Source organism: Aphelocoma coerulescens, chromosome 11 (assembly GCF_041296385.1).
Source record: "Aphelocoma coerulescens isolate FSJ_1873_10779 chromosome 11, UR_Acoe_1.0, whole genome shotgun sequence".
NCBI lineage: Eukaryota > Metazoa > Chordata > Aves > Passeriformes > Corvidae > Aphelocoma > Aphelocoma coerulescens.
Genome location: NC_091025.1, coordinates 7,410,834 through 7,422,924, shown reverse-complemented (window position 1 = coordinate 7,422,924; position 12,091 = coordinate 7,410,834). Strand labels below are relative to the sequence as shown.

General features: G+C 59.2%; 1 protein-coding gene across 1 annotated transcript; it reads right to left on the bottom strand.

Annotated features, from left to right (window-relative positions):
• Window positions 1-1,995: 1,995 nt before the first annotated feature.
• TPPP3 (tubulin polymerization promoting protein family member 3) lies at window positions 1,996-7,265 on the bottom strand. The gene is made up of 4 exons (XM_069026726.1): window positions 7,194-7,265; window positions 5,870-6,061; window positions 4,627-4,780; window positions 1,996-4,374 (listed from the first exon to the last, which is right to left on the bottom strand). The coding sequence occupies exons 2-4, from the start codon at window positions 6,055-6,057 to the stop codon at window positions 4,186-4,188; spliced, it is 531 nt and encodes a 176-aa protein (XP_068882827.1). The 5' UTR covers window positions 6,058-6,061; window positions 7,194-7,265; the 3' UTR covers window positions 1,996-4,185.
• Between the last annotated feature and the right edge of the window lie 4,826 nt (window positions 7,266-12,091).

Sequence of the window (12,091 nt, the reverse complement as noted above, 5' to 3'; positions counted from 1 at the left end):
TTATCTGGAACCATGCCATGCCGGAAGGTGGTAATTTAGTTAATTTAATTCCATCTAAAAGGGTACTGAATCAATATTCCAGCACAGTGCTGGAGCACGTGGCTGGCAGTGAAGTATTGCCTGGAACACACGTGGCCAAGCCAATCTCAGGGCACTGACAGGACAAGTTTGAATTCAAGTTTAGGTGACAGAAGCTGCACTCTGAATCTTGTCTGAACATGATTTACAGCCTTGTCTGTGTCTGTTGGAAAACAGTGTCCATCAGGCTAGCAGTGAAATGGAAAAGGACTGAGGGAGCAGGGCAGGTACAGCTCCACAGGGAAGCTATTTTGGCTGGCCCAAGACCAAGGACCTGCTCTGTACCAAGAGGGATGTTCCCTGGGGAGCAGATGTTTGGGCAGCATATGAGCTCTTCCTGGTGACCCTGCACAGGAACAGAAAGGGTAAAACCTCCCTGGACATATTGGTATCCACTGTCTCCCTCTTCTGGGAACAAATCTATATCCTTGAGGACCAGAGTGATCCATCCTCATCGGCATGTCTGGTCAAATTGCTCATTCTAGAGAAAAATGTCCTCTCAGAGGAGCCAGTTCCCTCATCCCCAGCACACAACTTGCTGTCAAAGCATGAAGCACATTAGCCATGACCCCAGATGATTTTAGAAACTCTCTAGGGAAAGGGGCCTTGGGGGCAGAAAACACATTTTACAGCTGGATTAATTGCAACCACCCAGCTGATCCTTCTGGGCTGCACATCTCAGTGGCAGGGTGGGATATTAGCTTGTAAGAGAGTCTGGTTGTCTAAAACCCAGAGGAGGCAGCAGTTTGTGGTGGTAGGACACCACAGGGGGCAAGGTCTGGTGTGTCTCTCCACTGTGGGAGCGTGGCCAGAGAGTGGCCAAGGGGAAGGAACAAGTGGGAAGGAGAAAAAAATCTTCATGTCTGGAGCTTGGATCAATGCACACAACACCAACACTGGCTGAGACACCTTCACACCTTCCTCCTGCTGGCTCCTCTGCTTCCAGGGAATTGCAGGCTGGCTGCAGAGTGTCTGTCTTGGGCGGGTGTGGAGCCAAGCTCAGAGCAGATTCTTGGCTAGAGGAAGGTCATTAGCACAGGGAAATGGCTGCAGGCCCTCTGGTTTGGGCAGTGTCGCTTTTCATCACACAGAGTAGATCTGCAATTAATGCCTCAAGGTCTCCGCTGTCTCAGCAGCCTGTGGCACCTCTTCAAGATTCACTGGGGAAAGAGCTGGAGCTGCTGATCCTGTGGAAGTTCCTTCAGGTTTTGGTCTTCCCAAGGGCTGAGAACTCCAACTCGGCCTCTCCTCATCCATCCTGTGCTCCACTGCCAACCACTCCAGGAACCTCTGCTTTCCTGCCCACACTGCTCAGAAAGATTGGTGTTTAAAGGCCATGTTCCTTGCACTTACCTGTGGATTTGACCGTGTGATGTATCTGTACTGCAGGTCACAGCCTCAGTACTGCAGATGCTGTTTCTAAAGGGCATTCAGACCCTCCTGCAAGGATGAACAGGGGAGCCTTGGACATGCACACACAGCCAACAACTCTCAGAATATTGCTACACTGGTATTTAGTAAGATTCCCCTTTTTGGTGAAGACTCAGATCAATATCTTGCTTTTCCCAGAAAGCTGGTCCCATCATTTCAGAGGATGTGATATTTTTTATGCTGATCCTGGGGCATTTTGCAGCCAACAGATCCAGTCGGTCTTTACTGGTGCCAATTCTCCTGGGGCTGCTTTGGCAGGACCGAGATGCCTTTCCCATGCTGGGAACACATGGAGCACTGGAGCTGCCTCCTTGAGAACCAAGAAGGCTGGAGGGGAGAAATTCCATGTAAGCTGTGGAGAATGCAGTGGAGGACTTGAAGAGGCGCTGGAGTGGGTGGAGAGCATCTTTATGGGGGGGTGGCAGCACGTGGGAGCTGTGAGAGCTGTGAGCTGTTACCTGATCTGTGCTGTGGCTCCACGGGCTGTGAAGAAGCAGCTTCTGCTCAGGATTGAGAGCAGGGAGAGACCGGCTGCCGGGGAGGCTCAGCAGAGCTGGCTGTCCTGGAGATCCCGCAGTCCCTGCCTTGCATGATCCATCACCGGAGCAGCAGTGGCATCACCTCAGCAGCAGGGTGGTGAGGCCCTGGCACAGGCTGGCCAGAGAGAAGGTGTGGATACCCCATTCCTTGGAAATATTCACAGCCAGGTTGGACAGGGCTTGGAGCCACCTGGTCTAGTGGAAGGTATCCCTGCTCACGGCATGAAGATTGCAATGAGATTGTCTTTAAGGTACCTTCCAACCCAAATAATTCTGAGATTCTATGATTCCCAGTCTTAATTTCCACACATCAAAAACTCATCAACACCTGAAACTCCCCTTCAGAGCTGTCCCCACACTGGAGCTCCTGTGCTCCACAACCAGGTCCCGACCAAGGACACACCCAGCCATGGGATGAGTCCTGTGGGGCCTGACCTGCTCACCTCTTCCCAAAATATTTTTCCTTTGCCAAGCCTCCAAGAACAGGGCTGTCACCTTCACAGACCTCGAGGCATGCAGGGCAGCCTGGCTCTGGGAATTCTGCACCTCATTTGTGCAGCTGGGCAATGGAGTCAGCAAAGGGTTAAAGTCCCCCCCTTCTCCCTTCATAAGCAACAATTTTTTGGAGGAACATTGAATGTTCAGAAAGAGCATTTAGGGGTAGACAGCCACAAACTCCTTCTGACCTGTTCAAAGGAGAAAGGAGAGCTAATTTCTACCAACCCTCACTCCAGCATGCACTGGTAGACCCTCACTGGGGATGGGGCTCAATCCAGCCCAGAAGAAGACAACCTCTTCCTTCTCCTGTGTCCTCCAAAGCAGGTGTCTGGGATGCAGACGTGCAGTGCTGTGCCTTGGCAGTGAGTGAGTCTGTCCAAGCCATGTGTGTGCCCCTGGCACATCCCTCACAGCCTGAGCAGTGTCAGCGCCACAGCTGAGGCACCTGGAAATAATCCCTGTGGGTTATTTAGGGAGCCTGGCTCCGAATGGATGACCCTGGAGGTGGATATGCAGCTGCAAATCCTGGCACTGCCACCCCAGCAGCACTGCAGCAGGCTCAGCCCATGCCTGGGATTGGGGTCACAGCGCCTACACCCAGTTTCATGCACCCGCCGGAGTGACCATCCCATCCCGGAGCTGCCGTCCCATCCTGGAGCCCAGCCTGTTCCCAGGGATCGTTACCAGGAGCTCGTGTGTTTGGTTGCAAACAGAGCAGGAGTGGGAGCCAGGCGCTCGTGTTTGTGTGCCTGCGGTTGCTCAGGCAACTCGGGGCCAGCCAGGAGCTGCCAAAATCCTCGGTGGCCAGGGCCAAGCCCCCGGCACAGCTGCCCTGGGGCAGCGTGGCCGGCCGAGCCCCCTCTGTCCGGCCGAGCGAGCGGCCAGAGGGGCTCCAGCTGCTCGGTCCATGAACACAACCAGACCGGAGCGTCAGTGCGGACGGGGTTTATTGCAGAGCCGGGTTACAGCGTGGGTCTGCAGCATCCTTTGGTTTGGGCTTCATGAAGGCAGCAGGAGGCCACGGGGATTCAGGTCGGAGACCTTTGCCTACGGCCAGGCAAGACCAAGCTCTCCTGGGGTGCATCCTGGGGCTGGGCCAGGAGCATCCCGGCAGCTCCGGCACAAACAGCAGGGTCTGAGGCTCCCGCGGTGCGGGGCAAGCGGCAAAGGCAGGCAGCCGCGAGGTGAGGGCACCGGTGGGGAAGGAAGGAGGCGGCTGTGGTGTAACTGGTGCGGGGTTAAGGCAGGTCCCCGGGAGGTGAGGGGAGGACAGGCTGCGGTCCCCGGTGGGACAAGGGAGGGTGCCCCGAAAGCCGGGGCTGAGGTAGGGAAGGTCTGGGTGCCGGCGGGGCGGGGCAGCCCTGAGGAGCAGCGCTGTTAGTACGGTGTGGGGCTGGGGGTGACAGCACGGGGGACGCAGGAGGGGCGGGGGGATCAGAGCACAGGGTGGGACGGACGCAGCGCTGGGGCAGAGACTCCCGCATTCCCCCAGCGCCGGGCGGCCGACACCCCGCCAGCCTGGGGCTGGCCCCAGCGCAGCCTCCCGGGCCCCACCTCACGCGGGCACGTCCCAGGGCAGTGCACCGAGCCCACGGCCGGCGCGCAGGGACCGGGGCGGTGGCGCCACGGGCACCCGTCCCTACTTTTTGACTTTGGCATCGTAGGTGCCCGCGTTCTTGTAGGCACTGACGTAGCCGCTGGTGTCCACGATGTTCTCCCGCCCGCTCTTGCCCTTGCCCTTGCCGCTCTCGTCGAAGCGCTCCTTGTGGGAGCCCGTGTACTTGGAGGTGTCTGTCAGCCTCTCCACGGCTCCCACGGTCTTGGCTTTCTGCAGTGGGGAGATGGGACACGGCAGTCAAGAAGATGCTCCATCCCCTTCCCACACAAGTTCCATCCCTTGCCCCACACAAGCTCCTGACACCCACCCTGCTGTGCCCCTCGTGCCCTGTGCAACCCCCAGGTCCCTCCACCCCCCCAGGGCCATGGGGTCTCCTAGAAAGCATTTACACTGTGGGCAGAGCTCCGTCCTCCCTCCTGACCACCACTCCTGCTCCCAGCAGCTGAGGGGCTCCCCGCTCACCGTGACGCCCACGTTAATGGGCTCCTTCCCTGCCACCAGCTGGCAGATGGCTTCATACGCCTCCTCTTTGCTCTTGTCCTTAAACCTCTTGGGGGCCAGCTCCTCCAGCGCCTTCTTGAACTCCTCATAGTTGATAACACGGGCTGTCTTCCCTCTGCAAGCACAAAACTCAGGCTGTCACCAGCACCTCTTTGGGTCATGCCCCCAGATGGGATGAGCTGCATCAGAGAGACCCTGCCTTTGTCCTACACTACCCTCGGGCCCCTCACCCACTTCTGAAATTCAGCTACAGCTAAATGGGTTTGGCTGGGCGCAGCTGATGCTGAGCTCCAGGAGCTTTTCAGCCACATGCTGTTGAAGTCCCTGTTACCAAAAACCAGGGTGCATGGAAGTGATCTAGGACTTGGTGCTGGTGTCAGGAGGGGAGTGCACCCATTCCCACTGCTCCCAGCCTGCCTGGGCTGCCCAGCACCCTCTCTCCCCTGGCAGGCATCAATCCTCCAGTCAAATTTGGAAGGACGTGCACAGAGCATCTCTCCCCTGAGCTCCTGGTCCTCATCTCTGGGGCAGCACAGCAACCTGCCCTGCTGCACCCCAAAAACCTCCCGGTGCTCAGCTCGTCCTGACCGAACCCAGGAACAAGGGAATGTCTGGATAGAGCATGAGTAGGAAGCAGGTTCTCCACCCATCCTTGTTCCTGCACCTTTGTGTGGAGCATGAAGCATCATTGTGTCCCCAGGGATCCTAAAAGCAGTTCTGGGTGCCTTTTAGCCCTTCAAGCTGCCCCTGTGACCTCCATGGACCAGAGTCCTCCTCAAGCTTGGGCATTGGTTGGCCAGGCTCAGGGAAGGGCCACATCACATGGGACAACCCTGAGCACCCTCTGCTTCCTGCGGCACCTTCTTGAGCGATGGGAACCTGGCAGAGCCAACCAGGCCCACTCCAAGTGCCTGGAGTGGGAGCAGGGGCACAATCTCTGCACCAAATCTGAGCCTCCCACCCCCAAACTTGGGTTAATTTATTATTAGGTCTTGCAGAAGCAACCACATGTCCCAACTGAAGGTGGGACACCACAAACAGCACCCGCAGATCTATGACAAATAGGATGGACAGCCTGCGGACACAGCTGGGGTAGCACAGCTCTGTGGGGACCCCCACACCCAGGCACCGCCACCCTGCCCATACTGCAAAGGCATCCTCACCCTCCAGGAGGCTGGAGGCCCTGAAAATCCAAGTCACTTACTTCACCTTGGAGAAGACAATGTCCACATCGGTGCTGGTGACGCTTTTGCCATCGGTGACTTTGCAGTCTTTGCACAGCTTAGCCCAGTTCTTCCCATTCATCTCCTGCCCCGTCGCTTTGGTGTCACCGTAGATGGCGAATTTGCGGAAGCTCTCTTCCAGGGATGCCATCTCAGCGTTCCCAGCCATGGCGCTGCAGGACAGGGGCAGATGGGCCTGTCACCACCCAGGCTCCTGCTGGCTGCACGGCAGAGCCCAGCTGGCTGCTCACAGGCCTTCGAGGGCAGGAGGAGGAGGAGGAGGAGGAGGAGAAGGAAGGTCGGTGAGGGTGGAGGCTCTGCAGCAGGATCGGGGCGTTGGCAGCGCCTCCGGGCGTGCAGTGAGGGCTGATGGCAGCGTCGGATGAGCCCCAAGGCCGAAAGCCAAGAACGTGTCTTGGGGAACGGAGGCTCCTGGTCGAGAGCTGTCAGCAGCGAGGCTGTCAGCTCCGGGGCTGGCGGGGAGTGAGTGCATCAGCCTGTCCCCTCGGGAGTACTCTCCGGGAATGACGCAATGCGTCCGCCTTCCTCCCGCTCTCAGATCAGGAGAACCAGCACCACCGCCTGCCTTCAGCCCCACCTCTCCCCTGCCTGCATCCCTCTGTGTGAAGCTGGCAGCACCTCAGCCCTGTGACCTGCCCCCAGAGCTGGGCCAAGAGCGATGCCCTGCAAGTTGCCAACAGATCTCTGCACGCAATGGTGGCACTGTTGCTGCTGCCCCATCCCCGCTCCCCTCCTGCCGTCGCCTCGCCAGCCTCGCCCTGGTGGCTCAGCATCCCTCACCACGCGCCGAGTACCCACAGCATCTCGGCCAGGAAGGACTGGGTGAGGCTGTACCCGGGGGAGCTCCAGTACTCAAGGGGGTCTCCGGCACCCCGAGGTGCAGGGCGGGTACCTTGCCCGGTGGGTGCCCGGGTGAGAGAGGCCGGGATGGGCCCCCGGAGCCTCGGCGAGGGCCGGGGAGTGGTCCCTAAGTCCGTCGCTAGGAAGGATGGGCGTTGCCCGGCGACCGTCGCTAAGGAGGCGCGGCGGGGCGGGGATGCCGCCGGTCTGCTCCCCGCCTCGCGCTCCCGCGGGCTCCCGCCGCCCCGGCCCGCACGGCCCCGCAGCGCCCGCCAGGGCTCTCCCCGCCCGGCTGGGAGGTCACTGCCGGCGCCTGGGGGATGCCGGAGCAGCGACGACCCCCGCTCACCCTCCCCCCCAGCTCCCCCCTCCCCGTGGAGTGGCCCCTGCACGGGCACCGGAGGGGCCGCGAGTGCGGGGCGTCCCGGTCCCTTGGTCACTCACCTCCGGGCCACTCAGCCACCTCCCGGTCACTCGCTCACCTCCCGGCGCCGCGCTCTGAGGCGGGCGGGGGCGGGCGCCGCCGCCTGTTTAAGGCTCCGCCATGGCGACGGGAGGGGCCGGGCCGCCCCCGCCCGCCTCCCCCGGGCCGCGGCACGGCGGGAGCGCCCTCGGGGCGGGGAGACGGAGCCCGGGCAGCGGACCCGGACCACCTCTGGGACACCCTCCACCACCCCATGAAGCCTCTCTGCTTCCCCACGAAACCCTACCGGCACCTGACCAGGTCTTTCCTACACCTCACAAGGTCTCTCCATCACCCTACAAAGCCCCAGCGTTGTCCCACAAGGTCCCTTTAGCACCCCCCGAGGCCCCACCATAAACCCGCGAGGTCTCTCCGCCACCCGCTCAGCACAGACGCGCCCTGGCAGCGCTGCTGTGCTTTACCCTACAGCTCCTTCCCCTGCCCCACACAGCCACCGTGCCCCTCCTTAGAGCAACCTTCCTTTGGTGGGTGACACCATGGACCAAGGCCACTGCCCCGCCTGAGGAGACACTGCCAACCATTCTGGTGTGTCAGGGACTGTGGCGAGCACCTGTGGCCCAGTGAGACACCCTTGGAGCAGCCACATACCAGCACTGCCCACCCTGGCAGGCCAGAGCATGACCACATGCAGAGCTCCCAGTGGGTGCTGCGAGCTGAGGCAGTACCCAAATATTGTGGTTGTCATGGAGCTCCAACACAACCCACATCCTTTACTCACTGCCCCACCTCAGCTATTTGCCCACAGCCCGCTTTGATCCCAGTGCTCTGGGCATTGTGGATGATCAGCTGCAGCGTCAGCAGGAGCTGTGCATAGCCAGGACACACAGTGTGGGGTTTGCTGCTGCCTTGGGGGTCCTGCGGGCAAATCAGCAGATTTTGGAACCAGGAAGTAGCTCAAACAACACAGTCTTTGGCAGCCTGTGGTCTGTCTGCCCTCGTCCCTGTGCAGAGAAGCTGCAGGTTAAGGACAGACACAGGTGTCCCCATGGCTGAGCTGTTACAGGGCATCAGTTCTGCTCATGCACTCAGAGCCTTTTGCTGTGGGGCACAGCCCCAGCGACAACCTTCCCCTCTTTGCTGAGGGGCACCTGTTCTCTCCTGGGACACTCTTGACAGTTCTTGACTGGACAAAGCCATGAGCAACCCATTCACACTGATTCTCTCTTGGAGGAGGGTCTGGAGACCTCCAGAGGTAACCACCAGCCAGTTCTGGGTGTTTGAGATCATTAACTTTACCTCCCACTTCAGAGGTGAGTGCCAGGGCTGGTGCCAGAGGCCGGAGGTGTGTCACAGCACCTGGCCACTTTGGGTAGCCCCAGCTGGTCAGACACATGAAGGACCCCACTTTGTTATGCCCCCAAACCAGCCCTGTGGCCCCTCCATCGGGAGCTCCACAGGAGCTGCTCTTTCACAGCTCAGACAGAGGCAGGGTGGCAAGGATATCCTGGAGGGGAGAGTCTAGGGTGGGAACAGCAAGTGTGGAGGCTCATCTGATGCCAGAGTCCAGGCAGATCTCTCCAAGAAGTGTTTTTCCTCTCTCCAGTTTGTCCTGGTAGAGCTCACATATAGCCAGAGAGCCTGGGAGCTGCATGGAAGAGGTGCCACCAGGAGGACTCTCCTGATCACACATTCTTCCTGCTCCTCATACAGTATGAAAGCAGCGCCCAAAGTGCAGGGCTCAGAGGTGACAGCGCCTGGCTGTGAAGTGGGAACTTAAACCAGCCTCTGTGCAGGCCAGCAAGGACCCAGGGGTGCCATCCCACCTGCAGAAGGTGGAGAAGACCTGTAAACTTCTCTCTGGTTTAAGGACGAGGGAATAACTGGGGGTTGCCACACAAAGGAAGGTGGTTAAGTCTTGATGAAGCCTTATCCTTAGCTTGCCCTGCAGCTCCCCACCAAAGCAGGTGTCTTTGGCTCTGCTTCCAGCTGACAGCTCCGGAGAGGAGCCAGGTAATGTCTGCTGGAGCATCCAGCAGAACTTGGCAGCGGTGGGCAGCGTGGGAGCCCGGATCCTCCGCGCCGGCAGCAGGTGGAGGAGGAGCTGGGCATGTCGGCAGCTCTCCTGTAAGAGCTCCAGCTGATCCTTGGGCTGCAGAGCCCAAAGAGCCAAGCGATGGCACACGGGGAGAGCCAGGTAAGGGGAGCGCTGAGCCATGGCTGGTGAGTTGCCCACGGGGTCGGGCTTAGCAGGTCAGGTTTCGGTTCCTAAGGGCTGGGGTTTGTTGTGCGTTTGTTGTCACCATGACAGACCTGTTGGGATGGAGCATGGTCCTTGGCCGGCTCCCGCTGTTCCTCACGCAGCCCGGAAAAGGAAGCCCGGGAGGGGGCTGTGACTTGGTCCGGAGCCCACGGGACGGGCAGGAGTTGAGAGGGAGGCTGCACAGGTCCTGTGATGTGGCGGAGGAGCATGCACACGGCCCATCTTGCCGGGGACCTTTCCCTTCTAATCAAGGTCAGGATGTTCCCAGGCTATCTCCTGCCCCAGGGACCTAAATGAGCCGAACACTCCAGCGCTCACCCCAGACACACCGAGGCCCACACACAGCTGCATCCCCGAGGTGCAGCTTCGGCTGCTGGGCTGGTTCCTCCCAGGGCTGTGTCCCTCTCCCCACCCTCACACAGAGTCCGGAGTGCTGTGACCGCTCACGGTGCAGCTCAGAGCTTGCAGGAGGGCATAAGCACAACCTCAGAGCACCCTCTGTGCTCACGCTCATCCTCTTCGCCCCTCGCTTCCCCCGAGGCTGGGCACCGCAGCCTCCCGGGAGTCATCCCGTTTCAGGAATGAGTCGCTGGCTCGGCCGCGTCTGGGGTGGGATGAGGTTATGCGGGAACGCCGCTCCTCTAGCGCGAGTTGCTACAAACAGAGGGAAGTGTTTCGGAGATTGTGCAATATGTACACGGTCGCCCCAGCAACAGCGTGTCCACAAGGCATTAGCGGGGCTTAGCTGTGGCTGCTGAGCGATCGGGGACCGGAGCGTGCTGTGTCCGTGCCGGGTGTGCCACCGAGCACGGGCTGCGGTCGTGCCATGCACGGCACCGGGCACAGGAAGGGGGGAAAAGCTCCATCCTCTGGCAGGAACTTCCTTTTCCCCACCCTGCAGCTCAAGGCAGTTCATTGAGATGCTCTCAGGACGTGTCAAAAGCAGCGCAGGAACAGACTCACACAAAATCATTTCCCAAAGGAAGGTCCCCTTGACTTCAAAGAGGAAACAAAGAAACTTGAGCCAGGCCCAAGGATGAAAGTAAGCACGACGTGCATCCCATGCCAAGGCGGAGGCTTGGAGCAGGCGCTGCAGGGCCTGGCACAGCTGCCAGACAGTGGCCAGGAACTATGACATGATTTCAGAGGACTGTGGAAAGCTGTCATCCTGAAAATCATTGCTTCTTGCTAATAGAAAGCCACAGTGTCTTGTGGTGGAAACAGCTGGTCCAGGGCACTGCCTCCAGCTGATGGAAGAGTTCACACCCTGGCAAAAACCTTTTATTTAGTGCTGGTGAAGGGGCTTGAGGATGTCAGACCTCAATGTGTCTGCAGCAATGCTGAGCTGAAGGCATCAGGACTTCTGCTGTCAGGACCTTAACCCAGCTCTCTTGTGGTCTTGGGCTGCAGCTTGTGGTCACTGCAACCCTCTGGTGCTGAGCCCAGGACAGCTCTGCCCACATGCTGGACTCTGCAGCAGCACCCTAATGTGACTCGTTCCTTTTGCTTACTGCCACAGTCTGCTATGGACCTTCCTTAGGCAGAGCAGCAGAAATGCCATTCACACTCAAGCCTGCAGGGTAGCATCATTAAAGGCCTAATAGGACAAAAGCAAGGTTGGGAAGGAGAGTCCAGGACCTAAAACCATCTCAACCTCACCATTTTCACTCTTGGGTGCCCACTGTGCATCTTCAACAGTGTTCCTTTGATGTGGTTGTGACAAAGACATAAACCCCAGCCCATTTCAATCACCATGTGGCACACACAACCCTCCTGCTGCCCGTGAGGTTTAGGAGATCAGAGTCCAACACTGGCAGTGCTGGGAGCCCGTCCTGCCGGAGCCTGGCTCTTGGCTCAGCACCCAGCTGCTCCAACGCACGGACACAGCCTAGCGTGTTTGGCAGCCTTGAGTTATTCAGCAGAGTGGAGCAAATGTTCCAGCTGAAGGCAGCAGAAGGATGTCCCTGCCCAGGGTCCCCAGGGCATCCTGTTGGCCTCCAACAAAAAGGGTAGGCTCCCACACCTTGCAGAGAATCCTGCAGGGCTGGGAAGAACCAGTACCTCCCAGCAGCTTATGGGGCTCTGCACTGGTTGTTGGGGGCTCTGGGGGCAGAGACCCTTCTCAGCTGGGCATCTCTGTGTGTGACAGGGAAATTTGGGGCTTGCAGGCTGTTCTTAGTAGGACGGGGGGCAGGTGAGCACAGCCTGGGAAGGGAGAACTAAACGCTGAACCTCAGGGTGAGCCCCAGGCTCCTGGAGAGAGGGTCATGTCCCAGAAAACTGTAGGACATCCCCTTCCCTTCCATCTTGAGCCCGAAATGTGGCACCTCAGGACATGCGTGACCTTTTTTTCCCGGACATCTGATAGCCCAGGAAACCCAGTTCCCCTCAGCCCAAAGAGCACAGCAGCCTTTCTGCAGCACAATGCAGAGCTGGCTGGGCCTCCTCCCTCTGGTGCTCACCCTCCTCCAGCACAAAAACCAGGCTGGGTTACACAGTTCAGGGAGAAGGTGGTCTGATCCCTACCCCTCAGGGAAGACACTCCCATCTAACACCCAAAAGGTCCTGTGGAGAGGGGACTGCTGTCACCCCCACACCAGTTACAGTGCTGAGCACTACTGGGACTCCAGAGGGTTGGGGAGAAGCGAACCAAACAGC